This window comes from Polypterus senegalus, chromosome 7, assembly GCF_016835505.1.
Source record: "Polypterus senegalus isolate Bchr_013 chromosome 7, ASM1683550v1, whole genome shotgun sequence".
In the NCBI taxonomy this organism is placed as follows: domain Eukaryota; kingdom Metazoa; phylum Chordata; class Cladistia; order Polypteriformes; family Polypteridae; genus Polypterus; species Polypterus senegalus.
Window position 1 is genome coordinate 155,646,146 of NC_053160.1, and position 22,767 is coordinate 155,668,912.

Sequence of the window (22,767 nt, forward strand, 5' to 3'; positions counted from 1 at the left end):
TTAAATTGTGCAAAACCCCAGAGAAAAGGACCACTGCAGACAGCCTGTGAGTGACACTGGCACAGCCCTGGGCATGTTACGCCTCCTAAGCATGTGTAGCTTACACTAGGATGACTTGCCAAACTCCCAGGAGCCACACACTCCACTCTTGTTTCTGTAAGAATGTGGCTTGAGACTACAAGACAAAATGTGAAAGTAAGAGGCATTGCATGCCATGGAATACAAAGTGACGGTGACACTTGGGAATCTTTCTAACAAAACAAAGTTTGTCATGAAGATGCACTGTACTGGGTCTTTTTGTTTTGTTTCTGTTCATTAGGGAAATATCAGTATTAGCATTCTTGCCAGGTGCTTGTATTTGATGAAAGCGAGTTTTATTATTCATGATTCTTTTGAAAAGCGGATGAACGGGAGGGTGTCCCTCTGCCGTGATACTAAGTGTAGATTAGTGCTTTCATGTGGCTCTTTAGTGATGACTAACATTGTGCACTTTGAAGATTTCAGGTCAGACTTAATAGGCATCACTTCTGCCAGTGGTCTTAATGCTCATTTGCTTTTGGCAAGAAAGTGGATGGTACAGTGCCACTTCCTATTAGGAAATAACCAGGACAGTCTTTGTCTTTCTGACTACCATGTTCCAATATGTGAAGAAAATAACCTTATAACCATTCTTAAGATGTCAATTGATATTTTTTCACTTGGTGCATATATACAAGCTTGCATGCCCCATCTTTGTTTGAAATGATGTTATCAAAGCTGCCCACTTATACCATCCATCAATCCATTTTCATATAAGAAAATCCAATGGAGGCACAGTGTGTGCTCCAGTCAGTGACAAGGCATGGGTTCAAACCTGTGTTCTGTAGAACTGGTGCAGTATAATCAACCACTACACCAATGCGACATCCCTGGCTCTATACATCATTTTTGTTAATTGATTTATAGACTGAGATGGAAAATATTTTGCAGTGAAATATCTAGTCTGAGGTGTATTTGGTCTTCACCATATATAAAGTTGTAATCTCCAGACTTTCCCTTTTGTTTTTTTTTTCTGAAAGAGTGCACCTTCAAATATCCAGAGGAAGCAACTAACAGAGTTATAAATCAGAATTTCTGATAATGAATGGAAGTTAGTCCTCAATTAAATAAACTCATTGTTAGATTCAGGAAGCATGGTCTAATTCAACTCAAAGTTGTAAACTGCTCATATTTCTGTCAACTCAGGTTATCTTAAATGTACCTGGATCAAGATGCCAATTGTAAAAACTGTCATCAAGTATCAGACACATTGGGTCGCATATTTTCAAACTGTCGCCTGCTCAGATCTTATTAAAAAAAAAAAATTCACAATAATTCCACATCTTCTAAAACCTCTGTTTGGGACATCCAATGGGACATCATGGCTTAATGACCTGCCTTCTGTGATATTCTGTGTTGGGGAACAGGATGTCTTACTTTAATTAAAATCAGAAAAAGAACTCCAAAAATGTTGAACCTCTGCTAACCTTTATGATGCTTCAACAGCACTGAGATATATATGACTTTAGAACAGCGGGTATTGTGGGGTGTTCCCAGTATGCATTGGTTAGTACCTACCAAACGAGATCCAAAGAAAACAATCTGTGAAAGGGTTATATGGTTAAGAGCGCCCAAAGCTCGTTGTTGCGCATGGAGAGCGAAGTCTAGCCCATCTGATTTAATCCCACAAAAGACGTACTGTAGCACAGATTGCTGAAAAACGTAATACTGCCAAGAGGGAGGTGTTGGAACATCCAATGCATCACAGCTTGCAGCGTATGGGACTGTGTAGCCACAACCCAGTCATGGCACCCACGCTGACCCCTGCCTTTCTGAAAATGCCTACAGTGGGCATGTGAGCATCAGAACCGGTCTATGGAGCAATAGAAGAAGGTGACCTGGTCTGATGATTCACGTTTTCTTTTAGATCCTGTGGGCTGGTGGGTGTGTATGCGTAGTTTACCTGGGGAAGCGATGGCAGTAGGATGCCCAGAGGGGAGTATGCAAGCCAGTGGAGGCAGTGTGATGCTCCAGACAGTGTTCTGTTGGGAAACCTTGGGTCCCAGCATTCATGAGGATGTTACTTTTAACACTTACCAAATACCTAAAGATTGTTGCAGACCACGTACCCCCTTATCATGGCAATGGTATTACCTGATGGCTGTAACCTCTTTCAGCAGGATAATGCACTGTGGCACACTGCAAAAACTGTTCAGGAATGGTTTGAGGATCGTGACAAAGATTTCATGGTTTTGTTTTGGCCTCCAAATTCCCATTATCTCAATCCGATCCTGCTGGAAAAAACAAGTCCGATCCATAGAGGCCCCACCTTGCAACTTATAGGACTAATGGTAGATACCGCAGGACACTTTCAGAAGTCTTTTGAAGTCCATGCCTCTATGGAGCAGAGGTCTTTTAATGGCACAAGAGGACCTACACAATATTAGGCAGGTAGTTTTAATGTTGTGGCTGATCAGTTTATAAGATATATATAAAAATATGTTATACTGCGGTGGGTTGGCACCCTGCCTAGGGTTTGTTTCCTGCCTTGCGCCCTGTGTTGGCTGGGATTGGCTCCAGCAGACCCCCGTGACTCTGTAGTTAGGATATAGCGGGTCGGCAATGACACGATAATGCAGTTAGACTTCTCTTAACTGCTCTGAGTCAAGTTTAGAACCTTTAGAGTTCATGTTTATCCCTTGGATTTACTTCCGCTGGCTATGGCTGGCTGAACTTTCCTCATCTTCAGGTAATGGCATCACACAATGCAGCTGCTTTTCTTTCTCAATAGTGAGACTGGTTAATATTCAGCTAATGTGAGACAAAGTCAGGGTGCATAAATCTGTAAGTTTAGCACATTTTCTTTTATTTACTTTCATTTGTTTAATGTGCTGTTTTTTAGTGTATTTTTTTGTGCATTTTTTATTCCCTTGTTATTAGAGTAATCCCAAATTTGAAAAGTTTGATGACGTACATAGGTTAGTCCTATGAAGCCAGTACAGAAGAGAAACATTTTGCAGGGTCATCTACATTGTATGAATATATGTTTCATTAAAAAAAACCATCAGCAGTCTCAGTTTGGCCTTATTAACTGTTTCTCATATAGGAGTTTTGTATTATTATTTTGTATCAAATGGTGTAACAATACTGTAATTGTCAACACCCCAGCAGAAAAAGTCCCACCTCTCCTAAGGCTGTCCCAAAACAAACCTTCATACAGTAGTTAGCAGCCTTCTCCAGCTACAGCAACTTCTAATGTATCCATACAATAATAACGGAAATCAGCATGTATTTTCCTGCTAAAAAGTGCAACTCTGAGAAAGTTGGTTAAAGCTGCCTATAATTAGTATGCTGATAAAATTAGAATTTTAATTAATTCAAAGACGTCATTAAGCTGTCAGTGTTATTTTCCCCTGTTGCTTAATTAAATAAGAGGTGTTTTAACTGATACCGACTTGAAACGTTCCATAACAATGCACATGAGAGCTTCCCTGTTAGAATAAGGCTTTCAAAAATGTGCTTGATGCGTTAAGTAGAGGAGGATTTATTTCCTTTGTGAACTATTTTCATTGTCTTAATTTCTTTAATAAATTGGGTGATTTTTTTTTCAAATTCAAGATCTAGATTGTTCAGTAGATTACAATTAATGTTTAATCACTATAAACTTCTTACCACCAGCATTTACATTACATATACAGTGCCATGTAAAAATATATTTCATAATTCATAACATTTAATAGTTTTCTGAACTCCAAACAAATTTACCATAATTTGTACTGAAGAAGAATGTCCAGTCATCTGTCCATGATTTGAAGCTCAAGTGCAATTGGGTTATGCTGCAGGACAACAATACGAAACTCAACAGCAAGTATACCTCTGAATAGCTGAAGACAAAAAAATTTGGAGTGGCCTAATCAAAGTCCTGATTTGAACCTCATTGAGATGGTGTGATGGGACTTTAAATGGGCAGGGTTGAAAACCCTCCAATGTGGCTTAATTAAAACAGTTGTGCTGTAGAAAAGAGTAGGACACAATTTCTCAACAGTTTGTTATGTACGAGGTGTAGCAGAAAAGTAATGAGACTGATTTTTTATTTACCAAAGTTTTTATTTTTTTCAAACATCAATGTTATCCCCTTCAAAGTAGTTCCCTTGGGCAGCTACACACCGATGGAGACGTTATTCCCACTGTTGGTAGCAGTGCTGGAAGTCTTCGACCGGTATGGTCTTCAGCATGTCCATTACACTCTTTTGGATGTTTTCTAAAGTCCCGAAATGACGTCCTTTGAGGACATTTTTCAGTTTAGGAAAAAGTCAAACGGATTGAGGTCAGGTGAATAAGGGGGCTGGGGAACCACAGGAATGCCTTTCGAGGTCAAAAATTCTGTTATGGAGAAGGCAGTTTTTCGGCACCATTTTGGCACAGACCTTTCGCATTTGCAAATGTTCAGTCAAAATTTGATGAATGGTAAATCTGTTTAAATTTAATTGTTCGCTCAACATTCTTAATGTTAAATGACGGTCTGATCTCACAAGAGTGTTCACACGTTCAATGTTTTCATTGGTTTTCGAAGTTGAAGTCCTTAACAGTGTTCATCTTCAGCGTGTTTTCTGCCTTCCAAAAATGATTTGTGCCAGCGAAAAACTTGAGCTCGGGATAAAGAATGTTCCCCATAGGCCTGTTTTAACTTTTTAAACGTCACACTTGCTGTTTAATGGCACAACGTTGCTCCAAATTCCGCTGTTCCATTTTGCGTGATGCACAACCAAAAACACAACTTTGCTAATAGCAGTCACAAAAATCACGTAGTTAACGGAAGGAGTTAAAACTCGCACTGAGCTATGGGAGGGTACTGATACACGTGCTCTATCAAGGACAACAGCGCAGCGTTGCCAGATTGCTTGCAGTGTTGCCAGCCTCATTACTTTTCTGCCACACCTCGTATAGATTTATAAATTATGTTTTTAAAGATGTTTTCTCCCTTTTATTTTATTATTATTTAATAAGTATTTTAAACATTTATGTTTATGTGTTTACTATGTACTGTATTTCCGTATTGGCCTGGGGGTGGGCCCTCCTAATGCTGCATTTGTGGACCTTCTGTGGCTACCTACATATAAACTGGGAGAAAACTGGTACTAGTGATGTGACATTAGTTCTGCTTTTATTGTTTGCCTCTATCTTTCTTGGATTTTGGATTTAGAACTGTGAATATTGCAAGTTCTCTTTTTGATTCTTTGGTTTGGACTTCTGATCTTGTTTTATCACTGGTTTCTAGATTTGGTTCTGGAGACAGACATTTTTCTTTTTTTATTCTCTTCTGGCGTATGTTTTGAATGTTGTTTGAATACAACTGTATTTTTATTAAGAAGCTCTGTTTTATTTTTTGGGCCAAGGCTTTTAACATTTCCCCCCTCCGTTTTTGACATTATTTTTTGAAATAGATAACCTTAACTGTTGTTTTTCCCTAAGTTGGCTATAAGCCTGGTCCTAGAGACTGTGGTTAGACTCACTTTGTTGCTAGGCCTCACTGTTATATAATAAGTGTGTAACATGAGTTGTAACAAAGACTGCTCAATGATGTGACCATCTTCAAACCAGGTAGACAAGGGGAGATCACTGATCAGAAAAAATAATTAAGAAATAAACAACAGAACCCACAAAAATTGTATGAAAATGCTCTTATTGACTCGTTTTTGACATTATGTTCCCATCAAATCAAGAAGACAGAGTACCGAGTCAGGCAGTGAAGAAATGGGATAAAGAGTTAGGCAAAAGATCCAGAATTCTATTTATTTACTGATACAGAAAATAAAATTAATCCATACAATATTTGTAAAACAATTAAGTGATTTGTATCATTGACACAGCAACCTATGAACTATTGTGATTTTTCTGAATTGTCTCCCCGACTTCATCCTTGTTTGTAAGTTTTGGATAGTCTCTTGATGCTTCTGTACTGGTTTTTGCACACGGGCAAATGTGAGTAGTTAATTCACAAATAAGCCATTCAGTTTAAATTGAGCTTCTTTCTCTGTCACATTTATTGGCCTTATTCTTCTGTGTTTTCTTTTGCCTGATTTTTGTTGACTGTAACTTTGGGTTCTCTTTTTAGTTGCTGGCTCCAAATGGTATTGCCTGCTTCACAACTTCTATTCGTTTTCTCTTACTTCTTTCATATTTTTAACTTCTGTCTTTGAGCCAACCCTCCCCAGCCAATATAACTTGCTGAGGTGCCAAAGGAGTATTGTATTCTCAGTTTATGTATTTATTGTTTGCTACCTGTGACATGGTAATTACATAAAGCTGCCCTTTCTATAAATCTGTCCATAGTTTGAACACACTTTATTTTGAAAGTGTTAAATGTTTGACTTCGTGGGAATATTAAACACCTCTCCAGCACACCAAGGATGTGAGTGGCCATGTTTCCTATTTGCATGCCCACAGAGGAGCTGGAAGGTAGGCGACAATCATCAGGAAGTATTTTAATTAGGGAAAAAAAACTGCTCCTTGGTACATGTTAAATTGCTTTACAGCATAAATACTGGTATTTTACTGATCCTCCTACTCAGAATCTTCCTTTAAGTCTGAAGCCTTACTTCTGTCAAACAAAACTCTGCATTGATAAACCAGAATGGTTACACAACATCCTCTCTTTCTTTTATAAGTACTTTTTCATTCTGATTTTTGAGGGGATCCCTAGTAAAGTTCTAAACCAGTGTAAGACAAACCAAACACAACTAAATAACAGTTTATGTAGGACAATAAAGAGAAGAATCTCCAGGTAAGACTTCTTAACAACACTGAATAATACATGGAAGACATTCTAGGAGCCGTCCCCCTTTCTGATTTCTTTGGCAGCCTCTCTGGCTTTGAAGAAAAAAAAATATGAAAACTGGGTGAGCAGACATGGCTAATGGTGGAACATGAAGCAAAGTTAGAAAAGAAATGAAAAGGATGTACAGTATGGAGTGCAGTGTTTCCCTTAGAAAAACTTTGATTATTGGATGTCATTGGTTGGTGTGCCTGGAAAGAACAGGATGGGGGTCCCTCTTGGAGATATGACACCAACAAATAAACAATAGTAGCACTTAATAATTTGATTAAAAAATGGTCTTTTACAGCAAAAAGAAAAAAATCTTTTTCAACTCAGTTTTGAATTACACAATTTAATACAATATCAATCAAAACATGTATTTTATGTAGTCTATTTATACACACAGTTGTGGTCTTTTATTACTTTTTTAATTTTTGAACATGACTCATTGTTACAAAAACATTTACTACATAAAAACATTATCATCCTCTTCACTGAAGTTAGCAAAAATTAAAAATGCTCCAGCTTGTAAAATCATTAGCTATATCCTTGACTGCATCTGAGTTTTATGCAATGTGTACATTTTCTAACTTGTTATAATAAGTATAAGGTCATAACACTGTTGTTTGATTTGCATTATCAGTCAAATTATTGAAAGGTAAGTAAAGATTGTGGGAATGCCTTTGTTTTGGGAGTAACAGGGTATTGTATTACTGCTTAAAGACACTGTAAGATTTACATCTCAAAACAGCTTGTTATGAGTTTCAAACTTAAGGCATGTCATATTTAAATCTTGCCACTTCTCAGTGACTGGAACTTTCACATCGAGTGAATCAGTGTGTGACTAATTAAAAGTTTCCACACTGATTCTGAGTTTAATATTGTGGTGCTCGTGTAGTGAAAGTTTATAGTCATTTTTGTAGTCAATCAACATAAAGAAGGGTGTGATAAGTATAGGAGTGAAGCCCAAAAATAAATAAACACCACTGGCAGCCCAATTACAGTGTGCCTCCTTCAAAACCTCAGTGTGATTTGATACGTTTATTTGATTTACCTCAGAGTTGGGTTCCGCAATGCCTTTACTACCCAAGACTTGGCCACACTGCATTACAGTTGGGCAGGTGATTCAGAATTTTGGGCAACCAGCCCATTAGTATCAATGGTAGGGCAAATGATAAAATGGAATGGAGTAGGAGAAATATGAGCTGAAAGAAAGGTTTGCTATTGAGAGAAATGTTGTGCTGAGGAAAAAACAGACTTAAGTAGCTTGGGAATGTTGAGTGAAGGATGGGACATTAGAAGATGTGGCTGTAGGATGTGGCAGTTGACATGAGATGAGTGGGTCTCGCTCCAAAAGAATACCAGGAGCATAGAAAGTCAAGGAGAAAGATTTGGGGTCAACTGCCCTCACATCACGTAAATCCAGACAATGGCCATTGAAACAGTAATGATTATTATGGTTGAATGACACAACTGCTTTTACAGGTATATTCTGCACAATCTTGACGTCCATACTTGCTCATTTTGATTTCTATCCTAAGTTCACATACTTACAGTTGGCACCTCATGTATCTTCATTACTGGCGCTCCTGTAATCACTATCCATCTTCTCACAAACAATAAAACCCAAAGAGGGGAACTCACCTCTGGCATAACATGAAAGGCAGAATAGTGTAGTCTACATTTGAATTTCAAAATCAACCAAGTAAATAGAATTTATGTCTGTACAGTGGAACCTTGATTGTTGAACGACTCTCATTTTAAACAAATTGGTTCACAAACATTTTACAAACAAAAACCGTACTGGTTTCTAAACAGAATCTCGGTTCCCAAACAGGCAAACCGGCAACCACATGCTCCATGAGCTGAGATATACGGCAGGAGAGTGTCAGTTACACTGCAGTCTCCGCTAAGTGGAGACTCCTGCTTGAATTTGTGATGCCCTTTCTTGATTTTTTGTTTTAGTTTTTTTATTATATATAAATTATTATTAAATATCCACCATGGAGCTAAAGAAGCACAGTTACCTAATATTTTTATGGAAGGGAACTCCCCTTCCAAACAATAACATCTCTCCTCTTCCTCTTCCTCATCACCTTCTACATCCGATCTCCTCCGCAAAGGTAAAGTGAAGTTACATTTTCTGTTTATTTTGTTTATTCTTTTTGTGTACTATTTTATGCGTTTTCATTGTTTTTGTATATGATTTTATGCATGAAGTACTATTATAAATGTTTAAATAAGAAATCATCTGGTGTTTGAGAATGGATCAATCCATTTTACATAAATTTATATGGAAAAATGGTTTCAGTTTTCAAACAAATCAGTTTCTGAAAAGCTTATAGGAATTAATTATGTTTGACAACAGAAATTCCACTGTATTACCTGTCTATATAACAAAACACTAATGTCTGTGTGTGTGCGTGTGTGCACACACAATCCCTCCAAGTATTCTGATTGGTCAGTTTGGCTTTGGTCATTTTAGTCAATTTTGCTATGGTTGCTCAGTCAAATGCAACCCAGACAACAAGTGCCAGGTAAGGGTGGTTGATACATACAAGGATATCAAGGATAGGTATGCCGAGAGTCTCCTCCAAACATGGGAATAATTCACAAGAATAGGATTGATGCTTTCTCAGCGGGTAGTGGAGAATACCAAAGAAAGACATGGGTAGAATGCTGAGGGTACACAAGTCAAGAGATAAGAAATCTATACTAATAAAAGGCAAAGCCCTCACTGACTGACTCACTCACTCATTTACTCACTCACTCACTCATCACTAATTCTCCAACTTCCCGTGTAGGTAGAAGGCTCAAAGTTGGCAGGCTCATTCCTTACAGCTTACTTACAAAAGTTAAGCTGGTTTCATTTCGAAATTCTACGCGTAATGGTCATAACTGGAACCTACTTACGTACATATATACGGCCATAGCCTGCAGCCCGGTCGCCGTGTGAGGCAGAGTTGCAACCCCCATCATCACGCCTCCCACGTAATTGAGTGCCTGCCCATATAAGGCTGTCTGTCAGCAGTAATCCAATAGACATGCTGCTGCTAAATATTTGCGGGTGAAGGACTGTGCTTATGCAAACGAAGATGAGATGATCAGGGATAGACTAGTGTTTGGTACAAACCCAGCAAAAGTGTGAGAGAAACTTTTAAGTGCCGGGTCAAAAAACGCATTACGCAATTGAGAAGGCAGCAAAAGAATATGAAGCGAGTGACGCATACAAGCATATTCATAAGTGCAGCTACTGCAGAAACAAAGCACGGTGTAAACCTTAAGTTTAAATTAAGTTCATAGACACGCTGCCGCTGGCGTTTGTCATGCCTATGACGAATACGATATTCGCGAGATTCAAGTTTAATGAGAAGACGCAGGGTATAAATGAGACTTTTGATCACTTTGTCACTTTGTAATGGAGTTAAAATTGCTGTAACGGAGTTAAAATTGCTGGTGAAGGACTGTGCTTATGCAAACGAATAGGAAAGCAAGGTGTAAAGCTTAACTTTAAATTAAGTTCATAGACACACTGCCGCTTGTGTTTGTCATGCCTAAGACGAATACGATATTCACGAGATACAAGTTTAATGAGAGGACGCAGGGTGTAAACAAGACTTTTGATCACTTTGTAATGGAGTTAAAATTGCTGGTGAAGGACTGTGCTTATGCAAACGAGGATGAGATGGTCAGGGATAGAATAGTGTTTGGCACAAACTCAGGAAAAGTGCGAGAGAAACTTTTTTACGTTCAAAGACACGCTGCCGCTAAATGTTCGCAAGCAAATCCACAGCTTAATACTGGGAATACCTGTTGAACATCTTTGATTCACGAATACCGATTTGGGTAGTGATTACTTTGATGAATGAAACCTTTAATCTTTACAGCGGTTGACAACGTAGATGAGATGGTCAGGGATAGACTAGACAAACACGGAATGTAACTTGAACACAACACATCCTCCAAATACGAACCTGAATGAAACAAATAATGATAATCAAATCCTTGATGACAGCAACACTCATAACAGTCACAAAACAATTACATTGACAATCATGTTACGTTATTTTTAAAATGTTTCCTTTTCTTTTTCATAACTTCTTTAACACACTACTTCTCCGCTGCGAAGCGTGGGTATTTTGCTAGTATGAAATATTTTAAAAATTATTCTATTATCTGTTGTTGTGAACTAAAAGTCCCAAAGTATGTAAGTCCCAAAAGCACTCCCAAACATGTCCACTGGATGGGTAAAGCCTATCAAAAACCCTGGATAGACATAAAACGGGCCTGATAGAATCTTTAAAAAAATAAAAGTTTCATGTCACAAAAAAATGCTCTTCAATAACAGTTAAGCTCATTGGAGCACAAAGGCAACAGGATTTACTTTGCCCTAAACCATACAGCAGTCTGATGCAACCAAAGTCCCAATACACTATGCCAAAAACAAAGTCAACACAGAGCATGAAGTTAAAAATATCTATTGAATCAAAAAAACGCACTAGAGCACAAAACACAAGAATTCACTAGTCACTTGTATGAGCCAAGTTCTGTATTAACGTTTTTATGTTCAGTTAATTTGAAGATATGTTAAATATATTTGTAGTTCAAGATTAATTTATATAGTGTGAAGGATGGCCGGCCATTTATCCCGGCCAATACCCCCAAGCCGCCAAGGTGGAGCCCTCCTTGCAGCGTGGAGGTCCCCAGAAGACCAGCAGGGCATCATGGACAATGGAGTTTTTATGCAAAGCCCTGCTGGATGTCGTGGGGGCCACAGGAGGGAGCTGCAGGAAGGACCGAGAGCTTTTTCGTGCCCTGTGACCCAGAGGTTCGTCACAGGAAGAGCAACGGACTTCCGGGTTGAAGAAAAGGACTATTTACCCTGACCCGGAAGGAATAAGGACTTGTGGACTGTTGGGCAGAAACACTTCCGGGTCAGGAGATATAAAAGGACTGTGGGAGCTCCCAGACGGCGAGCTGAGCTGGGTGGAAGGGTGGCAATGCGTCTGGGAGCTGGATGATTGGTTATTTGTGATTAGTATTAATGATTTATATGAGTATTGTGGAGGAGAGTGTGCTTTGTACACTGTGGAAACAAAATAAAGTCGATTTGAGGACTTTTACCTGGTGTCTGGAGTCGTGGACAGGGGTTCAAGGGAGTGAGAGCGCCCCCTATCGTTCACAATAGTAAGAATAGGGCTAGATAATTATTTGGTTCAAATGGGGTATTGTTGCTTTAAGAAGGGGTGCTGGGTAGCGGGAGTTATGGGAACTAGGAAGTTATTGTAAGTTTGTGCGTGGATTAATAGGGCATTGGAAACACACAGTTTTCTTACTGTGTCTGTCTTGAGTTTCAGTAAGACTGTGGAAATATATAACATGGAAAATGAACAATATTTTTATAAAACTTTGGAGTGGATTAAATATGAAACGCGAAGGACTGGACACGCGTAAGTTCCTGCTGTAGCCATACGTTTTGTTTCACATCTTCATCCCCACTAAGTTAAAAACAAGTCGCCAGGAACTCTGGGAGCCTCTCTGGATTTACAGGGTGTAGGGCAGTTTGTTGATGGTGATTATCAGGTGGCCCCACCTCTTGCGGGACCACCCACAAAACTCAATTGAACCTAACACAGGCAAAGAAAATACAGCAGATAATTAACAAAAGTAATATTAACATAAATAAATGACTCAACAAACAGCAAAAAGGACAATAAACAAGAATTTGAACCCCAGTCAGGGAAGAACCCTGGCTGAAATACAAACACATGTCTTCGACAGGTAATGTAGCTAGTACCATATACATTTGAAAAGTGTTTTACATTATATAATTTAATTTCAAATAGGTTTAAAGTAAAAAACTGACATATCACTCGGACACATGGATTCAGACCCTTTACTCGGTACTTAATGAAGCTCCTTTGGCAGCAATTACAGCCAGGAGTCTGAATCCAAACTTCACACTCTTCTGTGCAGATCCTCTCAAGGTCTGTCAGGTTGGATGGAGACCATTTGTAGACTTTTATTTTGAGGTCTCTCCAGAGGTGTTTGATTGGGTTCAAGTCTGGTCTAAGGCTGGGCCACACAAGAATTTTCAGAGTTGTCCCTAGGCCACTACTGTGTTGACTTTGCTTTGTTCTTAGGGGCACTTTGACCTGTTGGAAGTTGAACCTTTGACCCAATCTGTGGTCCAGACCACTCTGGAAAAGGTGTTCATTAAGTAGCTCTGTACTTGGCTCCACTCAGCTTTCTATCAACCATGATTAGTCTGCCAGTACCTACTGCTCAAAAACAACAGTGCAGTATGATACTTCCATCAACATGTTTTACTTTTGGAATGACATGCACAGGTAATTTCATCTAAATATAACACTTAGAATTTAGACCAAACAGTTCAATATTGGTTTCATTAAACCGAATAATATTGTTTCTCATAGTCTGAGAGTCCATTAGATGCCTTTTTGCAAACTCCAAGCAGGCTTTCCATTTATTGTCTATCCACTTTGCCATAAATCCCAGATTTATGGAGTGTTGCAGTGCTAGTGGTGGTTGTCCTCCTGGAAGTTTCTTTGATCTCCTCACTGGTTACTTGGAGCTCAGCCAGAGTAATCATCAGGTTTTTTGGTCACCTATCTTACCAAGGTTCTCCTCTCCCAGTTGTTTAGTATTGCTGGGTAGTCAGCTTTACAAAGAGTTCTTCCAGTTAAGAATTATGGAGGCCACTGTGCTTTTGGGAGCCTTCAATGCTGCAGAAATGTTTTGTTGCCTTCCTAAGATATATGCCTTGACATAATCCTCTCTCTAAGCTTTCTATTGATTTCTGTTGATACACAATTTGTTGCTTTCCCAAGATTTATGTCTTGACAATCCTTTCTTTAAGCTTTCTCCTGATTTTTGCTCTGATTCACAATGTCATCTATGAGACCTTCTACAGACAGGTGTGTAACTTTCCTTACCATGTCCGGCCAGTTGAATTGACCACAGATGGACTACAAACAAAGTGTGGAAATATTTCAATAATGATCAATAGAATGGGAAATTTCAAGTGTCATAGCAATGGGTCTGAATACTTGTGTCAATATGATATTTCTGTTTTTTTAATTTTAATAGATTTGAAAAAATCCTAAAATCCAGTTTTTGAATTTCATTTTGGAATATTGAGTGGTGTTTGATGTGGTTAAAATGAATTTAAGTGACATTAGAATAAGGCTGCAACATAACAAAATGTGAAATAAGTGAAGGGTTCTGAGTATTTTCTAAAGGTTCTGTATTCCTGATCTTAATATACCTCTCTAACATTCTGTGGAGTGTTGCTCACTTGTTGGCCAGTCTATAAGTTCAGGGTGTAATTCAATTAAGAGGGTCAGCTCAATACTAATAATTGTTGATAATGGTAAAGGGCTACCAGCTTCCTGACACCAATCTTATACAAACTGCAGCAACTGATAGTGGGTTAATTAAAATGGCACTTTATTTCTTTTGTGTTTAATTTATGCTTTATTTGTAAAGTTAGTCTAGCATCTGTTTGCATGGGAAAGGAGCAGATTAAAATGATAATTATATAGAACCTTTAAGCTGAATTTCACATGTTTTGGATGCAAATAAAGCTTTGTTTGTTTTCGAGTTTGTGTAGCCAGGTTTGGAAAATGCAAGGGCTAAGGATGATTTGGAGAGGAAAGATTTTGAAATAATTTTGGATGTGAATGCTAAGATCCAAGAAGACTCACCAAGTGACTTTAATAAATACAGTAATTCTAATGAAAAAAGTGACATGTGGTATTCTTTATAAATAGATTTTTGAATTGACTAAACCTTTCTCCTGTTACTGTGCCAATCCAAGCCAGCAGATGAGGTATGGCTTAGCTTATTGTTTTTTTTTGCTTTCAGTTCTAATACTCGCATATGGGGAAGTGACATACACAAGACATGTAGTAAGTGGTAACACAATTGAAGTCGGTAAAGTGGCCTAATCACCTAGTGTTTGGAAGTGGGCAAACACGTAAACAATAAAATCACTACATACTGCAGTCCTCAGCTAATTCAGTGTCAAGCATCTACATTAATTGTTTCTGAATGTCTGTTTTCAGTGAATCACTGGAATTGATTCGCAAATACAAACAAATTGATTCATTACAGTTCAATGTGAGTTCTAAAGAGCATGCATGATGCCGTCAGCCCTTTTTCATTTAGTTGTTTAAAGCATGTGCAGGTACTGTCCATCTGATTCATGACTCTCATTCACTTCACTTATGATTCTTTCTAGCTATAACTAACTTATTATTGGCAAACGAGAACTCTGTCATTGATCATTCTCTTGTTCATCATACAATACAATAACAGCACATTTTATATTAGAATGTTTTAGCTGTTGTGTTTTATACAATTTGTTATTGGAATTGTATTAAACTAAATATACATAATTGATACAGTGTACCAAATACCAAAATATTGAACTGATATGTTTATGTCCCTTTGTACAAAGCACACACTATCTTAAAATAAAGATTATTCAAATTCCTAATATTTATTTGCTTTCAACCTTAATTTAGCACACACTTTTTATTGCTTATTGAATGCAACAGGCAAGTATCATTTACCAATTCTTTTGAGTTTGACCTGAATCATTACCTGCAAACAAGTCACATGATTCTCACTCGATTTGTGAAGTGAATCACTATATCATTACCTAAGAACGAGCAGCAGAAATCTTGTTTACTTATGATTCCCAAACCTAATATGTTGCTTTAATTATCCATTTTTACTATATTGTATGCATCATACATTCAAAGAGGTTAATATTATATGTGATATTTTTAATATGAAAATTAATAAGTATAAATAATACATCATAATAAATAATTTCTGATTCATTCAAGTGGACTCCTCCACAAAATGTTGTTTCATGTCAAGTGAATTGATCCACATAATATGATAGTTCAAAAGAATTGAATCAGTAAAGTGAATCACTACTGAAAATTGAACTATGCTTCAATCTGAAAACATTTGAATTACCTGGTGCATGCGTACCACACCAAGAACAGAAACAATTGCAGCCAACTGCTTATTCTCTATGTCTATTACCCTGTTTAGAGCATAGTCTAAATATATTAACCAACTGCACTTACTTTTTTCAATGCATAACCAGACACCTCTCTTTTCTGTTTGCATATACAGTACTTCAACAATATTCTGTGGTATAAGCAATGCTGTCAAATCTCATTCAATCATGAAGTTTTGCAAGAGCTGATAATATCTCATCTGAATGGTATTCATGAAAAAATGGGTGACTAGCAGTGATCAGTGTCCATGATAGCAGATAAAGGCCTCAAATTACTAAAATGCACAATCTTGACATTACATTAGGTTTATCCAAAATCAAACAAACCAGCATGCAATTCAAAGATATAAAGATTGACCTGCTTACTAATGATAGATCAAAAGTATAGCCAAGAAAAATAAGAAAGAATATAGCAAAATAAGTCCACAAAAAGTAGGTTTCTACTGTTTTTGACTTATTTTTGCTCTTTCATATTTTTCTTGCTTATTCTCTATTGTTGATTCCATTAGGTGTCATACCATTGTACCTTCTAGCTGATACATTTTATATTATCTGTCCTTTCAAAACTTTATGTTGATCAGTGGAAGGTTAATTCACAACCTTAAGAATTTGCTGTTTTTTCCTTGCTGCCATAATTGTGGTGCTTATGCTATGCATTTTTACAACTTTTTTTACACAAACCTTTAACTTGAATCATGAATGTAGTCTTTCACAGCAGCTGCACCTCTACAGCTATAAATATGTTTTAAAATGATTAGGAATAGTCATTAGTACTATATTTAGTCACAATCGCATTATATTCTGTACAAGGATGTGAATTGATTTCTTTTGTCATATTTACTTCATGTTTATTGTAAATACACACTATTAATTTGCACATCCTGACTAATGACAGTATTACAGTATCAACAAAAGACAATAAATACAACACCAGTCATTAAACAGAACATCAGATAGATGCAAGAAACACTCATGAATATGTTGGTACAAGTGGCTACTGAGGAGTTTAATTACCAAAGGATAAAAACTAAACCCTGACTCTAGTGGTACAATTTTGAATATACAGTATATTTATGTTGTGCATCTGTCTTGTTAACCTTAAAGTATTCATTCAATTCTGTAGCATTGCTGTACAAAATTACAAAACTGTTTGAAAGGAAAAATGGAAAAATTTAAAAGTAATGATAAAACAACATATGGAAAAACAATCAAAAATGTTTCTTTTTCCAAAAACAGCACAGTATCTTGTAGCATGGAAAACATGTGGCATCCCCCGATCAAAGGTTACTACAGTATCTTGACAAAATACCAGAGTTTAACTAACTGTTTTGACAACAATAGCACTTGTTGAATCCTATGTGTAGGCAGACCCCTGCGTGCAGTGTTCAATGCTTAACTTGCTGCACATTTATTGTGCAGCAGGCTGCCTAGCTGATTTTTGCAGATCCATTTTGGTACCGAGTTTCTGTGTGTTCAATGTTGTTATCTGTGTTCCAGTTGTTTAGTTTTACCCAGAGTACTGAATCATGTCCAGTCGTCAGCATGCCTTTTGAGTCTAGGGACAGGCTGCCTGGGGTGAGGAATATTTTGGGATCAGACTACGTGAAGTCCTGGTCAGGCTGGTGGTGTTTGGAGGCCTGTTTATTTTTTTGTCATTTTGCACTGCAGCTTTGTTATAACCTCGTTTATAAGGTACAGGAAATGGGTGACATTAGTGGTCATTATTTTCCCGTGTCCATGTGACTTTCACCATGTATCCTGTTTTTTTCAAATATCGTAGACATATGCCTGCTAGGTTAAGTGTCTTCCGTAAATTGACTCTGTTTGAGTGAATGTTAGGTGTGTACATGACTACACCCTTTGAATATACTGTATATAGGCTTATTATTATTTTCATGTGCACAGAATACAATTCTTACTTGCATGTGTCTATCAATACATAGAACATCCACCTGTTTTATGAGGAGTGAGTAGATTTACCTCACGCTTCTGTTGTCCTCATCTGAAATAACTACCATGTATGAATGTAATTGGGTTTGAACAGAGTGGTGTCCAGTCTAAATCATGTGCTTTGCGTTGCCAGTCTCTTTCTCTTCATATTCCCTTAATGGCAAAGAGGGTTTGGAAAATAAATTAATATTTATCATTTTTAATATTGGTGACTCTAAACTGACCTATTATAAATGATTGTGCGTGTGAGTGCTTGAGTGTATCCTGCAATGGCCTTGCACCTCATTCACTGCTACAAAGATTGGTTATTAAGAAAATAATTAAGTTTAATTATTTCATTTATTGCAACATAGATAATAACATAAATAATATAAATTTAAAAATACACAAGTAAGACAAATACACCATTATAAAATTAACAAATCCCAAATGTGAAAACTGTGATTCCATTCATATACAGTGTATCTGGAAAGTATTCACAGCGCATCACTTTTTCCATATTTTTTTATGTTACAGCCTTATTCCAAAATGGATTAAATCATTTTTTTTCCTCAGAATTCTACACACAACAGCCCATAATGACAACGTGAAAAAAGTTTACTTGAGATTTTTGCAAATTTATTAAAAATAAAAAAATTGAGAAAGCACATGTACATAAGTATTCACAGCCTTTGCCATGAAGCTCCAAATTGAGCTCAGGTGTATCCTGTTTCCCCTGATCATCCTTGAGATGTTTCTGCAGCTTAATTGGAGTCCACCTGTGGTAAATTCAGTTGATTGGACATGATTTGGAAAGGCACACACCTGTCTATATGAGGTCCCACAGTTGACAGTTCATGTCAGAGCACAAACCAAATATGAAGTCAAAGTGAATATATATGAATTGTCTGTAGACCTTTGAGACAGGATTGTCTCGAGGCACAAATCTAGGGAAGGTTACAGAAAAATTTCTGCTGCTTTGAAGGTCCCAATGAGCACAGTGGCCTCCATCATCTGTAAGTGGAAGAAGTTCAAAACCACCAGGACTCTTCCTAGAGCTGGCCGGCCATCTAAACTGAGCGATCAAGGGAGAAGGGCCTTAGTCAGGGAGGTGACCAAGAACCCGATGGTCACTCTGTCAGAGCTCCAGAGGTCCTCTGTGGAGAGAGGAGAACCTTCCAGAAGGACAACCATCTCTACAGCATTCCACCAATCAGGCCTGTATGGTAGAGTGGCCAGACGGAAGCCACTCCTTAGTAAAAGGCACATGGCAGCCCGCCTAGAGTTTGCCAAAAGGCACCTGAAGGACTCTCAGACCATGAGAAACAAAATTCTCTGGTCTGATGAGACAAAGATTGAACTCTTTGGTGTGAATGCCAGGTGTCATGTTTGAAGTAAACCAGGCACCGCTCATCACCATCCCTACAGTGAAGCATGGTGATGGCAGCATCATGCTGTGGGGATGTTTTTCAGCGGCAGGAACTGGGAGACTAGTCAGGATAAAGGGAAAGATGACTGCAGCAATATACAGAGACATCCTGGATGAAAACCTGCTCCAGAGCGCTCTTGACCTCAGACTGGGGCGACAGTTCATCTTTCAGCAGGATAACGACCCTAAGCACACAGCCAAGATATCAAAGGAGTGGCTTCAGGACAACTCTGTGAATGTCCTTGAGTGGCCCAGCCAGAGCCCAGACTTGAATCCGATTGAACATCTCTGGAGAGATCTTAAAATGGCTGTGCACCGACGCTTCCCATCCAACCTGATGGAGCTTGAGAGGTGCTATAAAGAGGAATAGGCGAAACTGGCCAAGGATAGGTGTGCCAAGCTTGTGGCATCATATTTGAAAAGACTTGAGGCTGTAATTGCTGCCAAAGGTGCATCGACAAAGTATTGAGCAAAGGCTGTGAATATTTAATGTATGTACATGTGATTTGTCAGTTTTTTTAGTTTTAATAAATTTGCAAAAACTTCAAGTAAACTTCTTTCACGTTGTCATAATGGGGTGTTGTGTGTAGAGAATTCTGAGGAAAAAAATTAATTTAATCCATTTTGGAATAAGGCTATAACATAACAAAATGTGGAAAAAGTGATGCGCTATGAATACTTTCCGGATGCACTGTACTTTAAGGGTTACTCTAACACTCTGAGTTAATTTCACACTGGTGTACTTTATATAGATTCAGCGTGGAGAAATAAAGCTTTTTTCCTAATTGATGCTCTGTAGCCAGGCAACTTAGAAGAACTCGAAAACATGAAATTAGTGTTTACAATGACATTTAATGTAAAAACCCAAATGTTGTGTTTATATGTGTTGTTTCTGTTACGAAGCATATTTTTGTGATAAATTGTTTTCATGCTCATGTTTTAATTATTCATATTTCTAATTTCACACTGCCTTCTGGAACCTCAGTTTTGTTGTTGATGGCATTAAATATAAATTTCATTCTTTCCATGTTCTAGTGACCTGATTTTCTCTTCAGTCTCTTTAGGACTGCCTAAAACAACAGAGTTAAGGGTGTGGGGGGAGGTGGGTGTTCATAAAGATCTCTGTATGATTAGTCAACAAGTCAGAAGGTGAATTCATCTTTAATTAAAGACTCTTTTAATATGCTGGCAAGGTCAGCATCGCTGTTGGATGTAAATGAGCTTTAGATTGATTTTAAATCTAACAAGAGATGCAAATGGATGTCCTTCATTAAACCTACCAATCAAAAAGTGAGTTTGTGTTTTTTGCCTTTAGAGCTCTTCTCCTTTGCCCCATTTTATTATTGCTGGTTTTACTTTTAAGGAACAGTGTCTACAGCTAATGGACAATGTGATACAGACAGGGCAGCAGATCTGACCTCAGGCTCAATGGCACTTTAGAGAATTAATCCATTTTGGGTGGTGTGTCTGCATTGCCTGTTTGTCAGTCTTAGTATTTTCAGAACTTTTCCCACCTACACCCTAATCTTGTACAAGCTTTGCTAGTTTGTAAAAAATGAAGCCATCTTTTTAAGTAGTAAACCTAGACAATTATAATTAAATACTAAGTCAAAGGTAAAACTCAAAAAAGGGCTATAATTGAAGTAATTCAGGAATGGAACCTTCTGAAAATTGTACAGCATTTTATTACATGCTACAGATGCACAAACATTAAAGTAATACTCCACCCAAAATTATATATTTTTTTATATGTTACATAGCCCATGTAGTTTGTATTGATGGCCAAGAAAATGTTTTCATCTTGGTATTGGACAATAGCAAATAATATCAAAACATCAAAGAAATAATTGTGTTGGATAATTCACATCCTGTTGTATGCTCATAATGTCCCAAAGACGTGTTTTACTAAAATATTGTTAAATATGTCACTTCTGGAAGATGCCCTCATGAATTAAATCAGAATAAAATCAGACATGCCTGAGCATTTAAATTGAAGGTCAGCCTCCTCCATCTCAGTCATTTGTCACAAGTCCAGCCCAGTAACAGTTTATTTATTGGCTAACAATGCATTTCACATGACATAGAAAGTGCAAAGGTTACCAAGACATGCGTACAATTAACGAGCGTAACTTTAAATAACAGCTAGTGAAAACATTACCAGGAACCAAGTATGCCTACTACTTGTGCATGCCCAAGATGCATTTCATCCATGAAGTTTCACAACCTGCTGGTGCTCTAGTTGTGGATATGAATGTAAATGTAACACCTGGAGGTGGGTCTTCAGTTCAAATGCTCGGTAGCATATGAGCACATTTCATTTTAGTTCACAAGAATGTTTTCCTAAAGTGACTTATTTAACAAAAGTTTAATTAAAAGTAGTGTTAAATAATAGTGTTTGGAATGTTATGAGCATATGACATGAAGATTTCACATGTGGATTATGCAATACGATTAAACTGGGATTTTTTTCATGGATGTTTTGATATTATTAGTTGTTACAGTTACCATAAATTTATACCTGTATTCTATGCCATTGCTTCATATGGGAACATGAGATTAAAAAATTTTCTCGTTTAGTGCTTCAAACTACATGGGAGTAAGTAAAACATGGAAAAGAAATCATTTTTTGGTGGAGTATTCCTTTTACATTCTTCCTAAGTGTGTTTCTTTGTGTGTAGTTTTTGTTTAGCAGATCATCGACAATTGTTTTACAAAAGCTTTTAGCACATCTACAAATGATGTGCTAGTGCATTTTATGTGTTTTTTTTTTCTTTTTTTGTTCTTCTTCTCTAGGATTGTGGAGAAAGGCTATTACAGTGAGCGGGATGCTGCAGATGCTGTTAAACAAATTCTGGAGGCCGTGGCGGTAAGAGTTTATTCATGTGATTTATATGGAAAACAGAGCTGCTCAAAGGCACCCTACCCCATCTCCTTTTCTCTTTTTAGCAAGCTTTGCTTTAGATCCTTATACCTGATCCTTAGAAAAATAGAACTGATTGAAGCAAGAAAAATTTTGAAGAATATTTATCTGTGGAAATCTGTAGCTGAGAGTAGCTCTGAAATATTTATGGTTCAAGTTCAAATGAAATGTTAAGATAACATAGTAACATGAAATTCTTACTTGCATATCTCCCCCAGTGTATATATTGTGCATACCAGAAACAATTACGTAATTACATACAATTATAACAAGCGCCCGTGACTCTGTCAATGGTCCTGTAGTTTTCGGTAGAAAGCAGGAGGGTGAAAGTGAACACAGTTTGGCTTTCTGAGGCAGTGAGTGTGTTGTGGTAGTTGAGGTAGTTAGGCATCAATAATATTCTGTGCTAATTTAGCCACCTTTCACAGTGATTTGTAGTCCTAAAATGAACAGGTACCACATCACAGTCAAATGAAGCCAGTCTACCCCCTCCTTGCACTTTTTCAAATGTTATATTTGTTACAATATGGAATTTCAATGTATAGTATTTATAGCAATTGCAATTTGTTTCCATTGTTCAATACTAAAATTCTGTA

General features: G+C 37.5%; 1 protein-coding gene across 2 annotated transcripts in view; it reads left to right on the top strand.

Annotated features, from left to right (window-relative positions):
- Nucleotides 1-22,767, top strand: part of camk4 (calcium/calmodulin-dependent protein kinase IV) — a 327,338-nt gene that overhangs the window by 235,332 nt on the left and 69,239 nt on the right. For both annotated transcript variants that reach the window (XM_039759420.1, XM_039759421.1), the window contains one exon: nucleotides 22,045-22,117. In XM_039759420.1, the coding sequence (XP_039615354.1) occupies nucleotides 22,045-22,117 (73 nt within the window). The remainder of the gene's footprint in view (nucleotides 1-22,044; nucleotides 22,118-22,767) is intronic.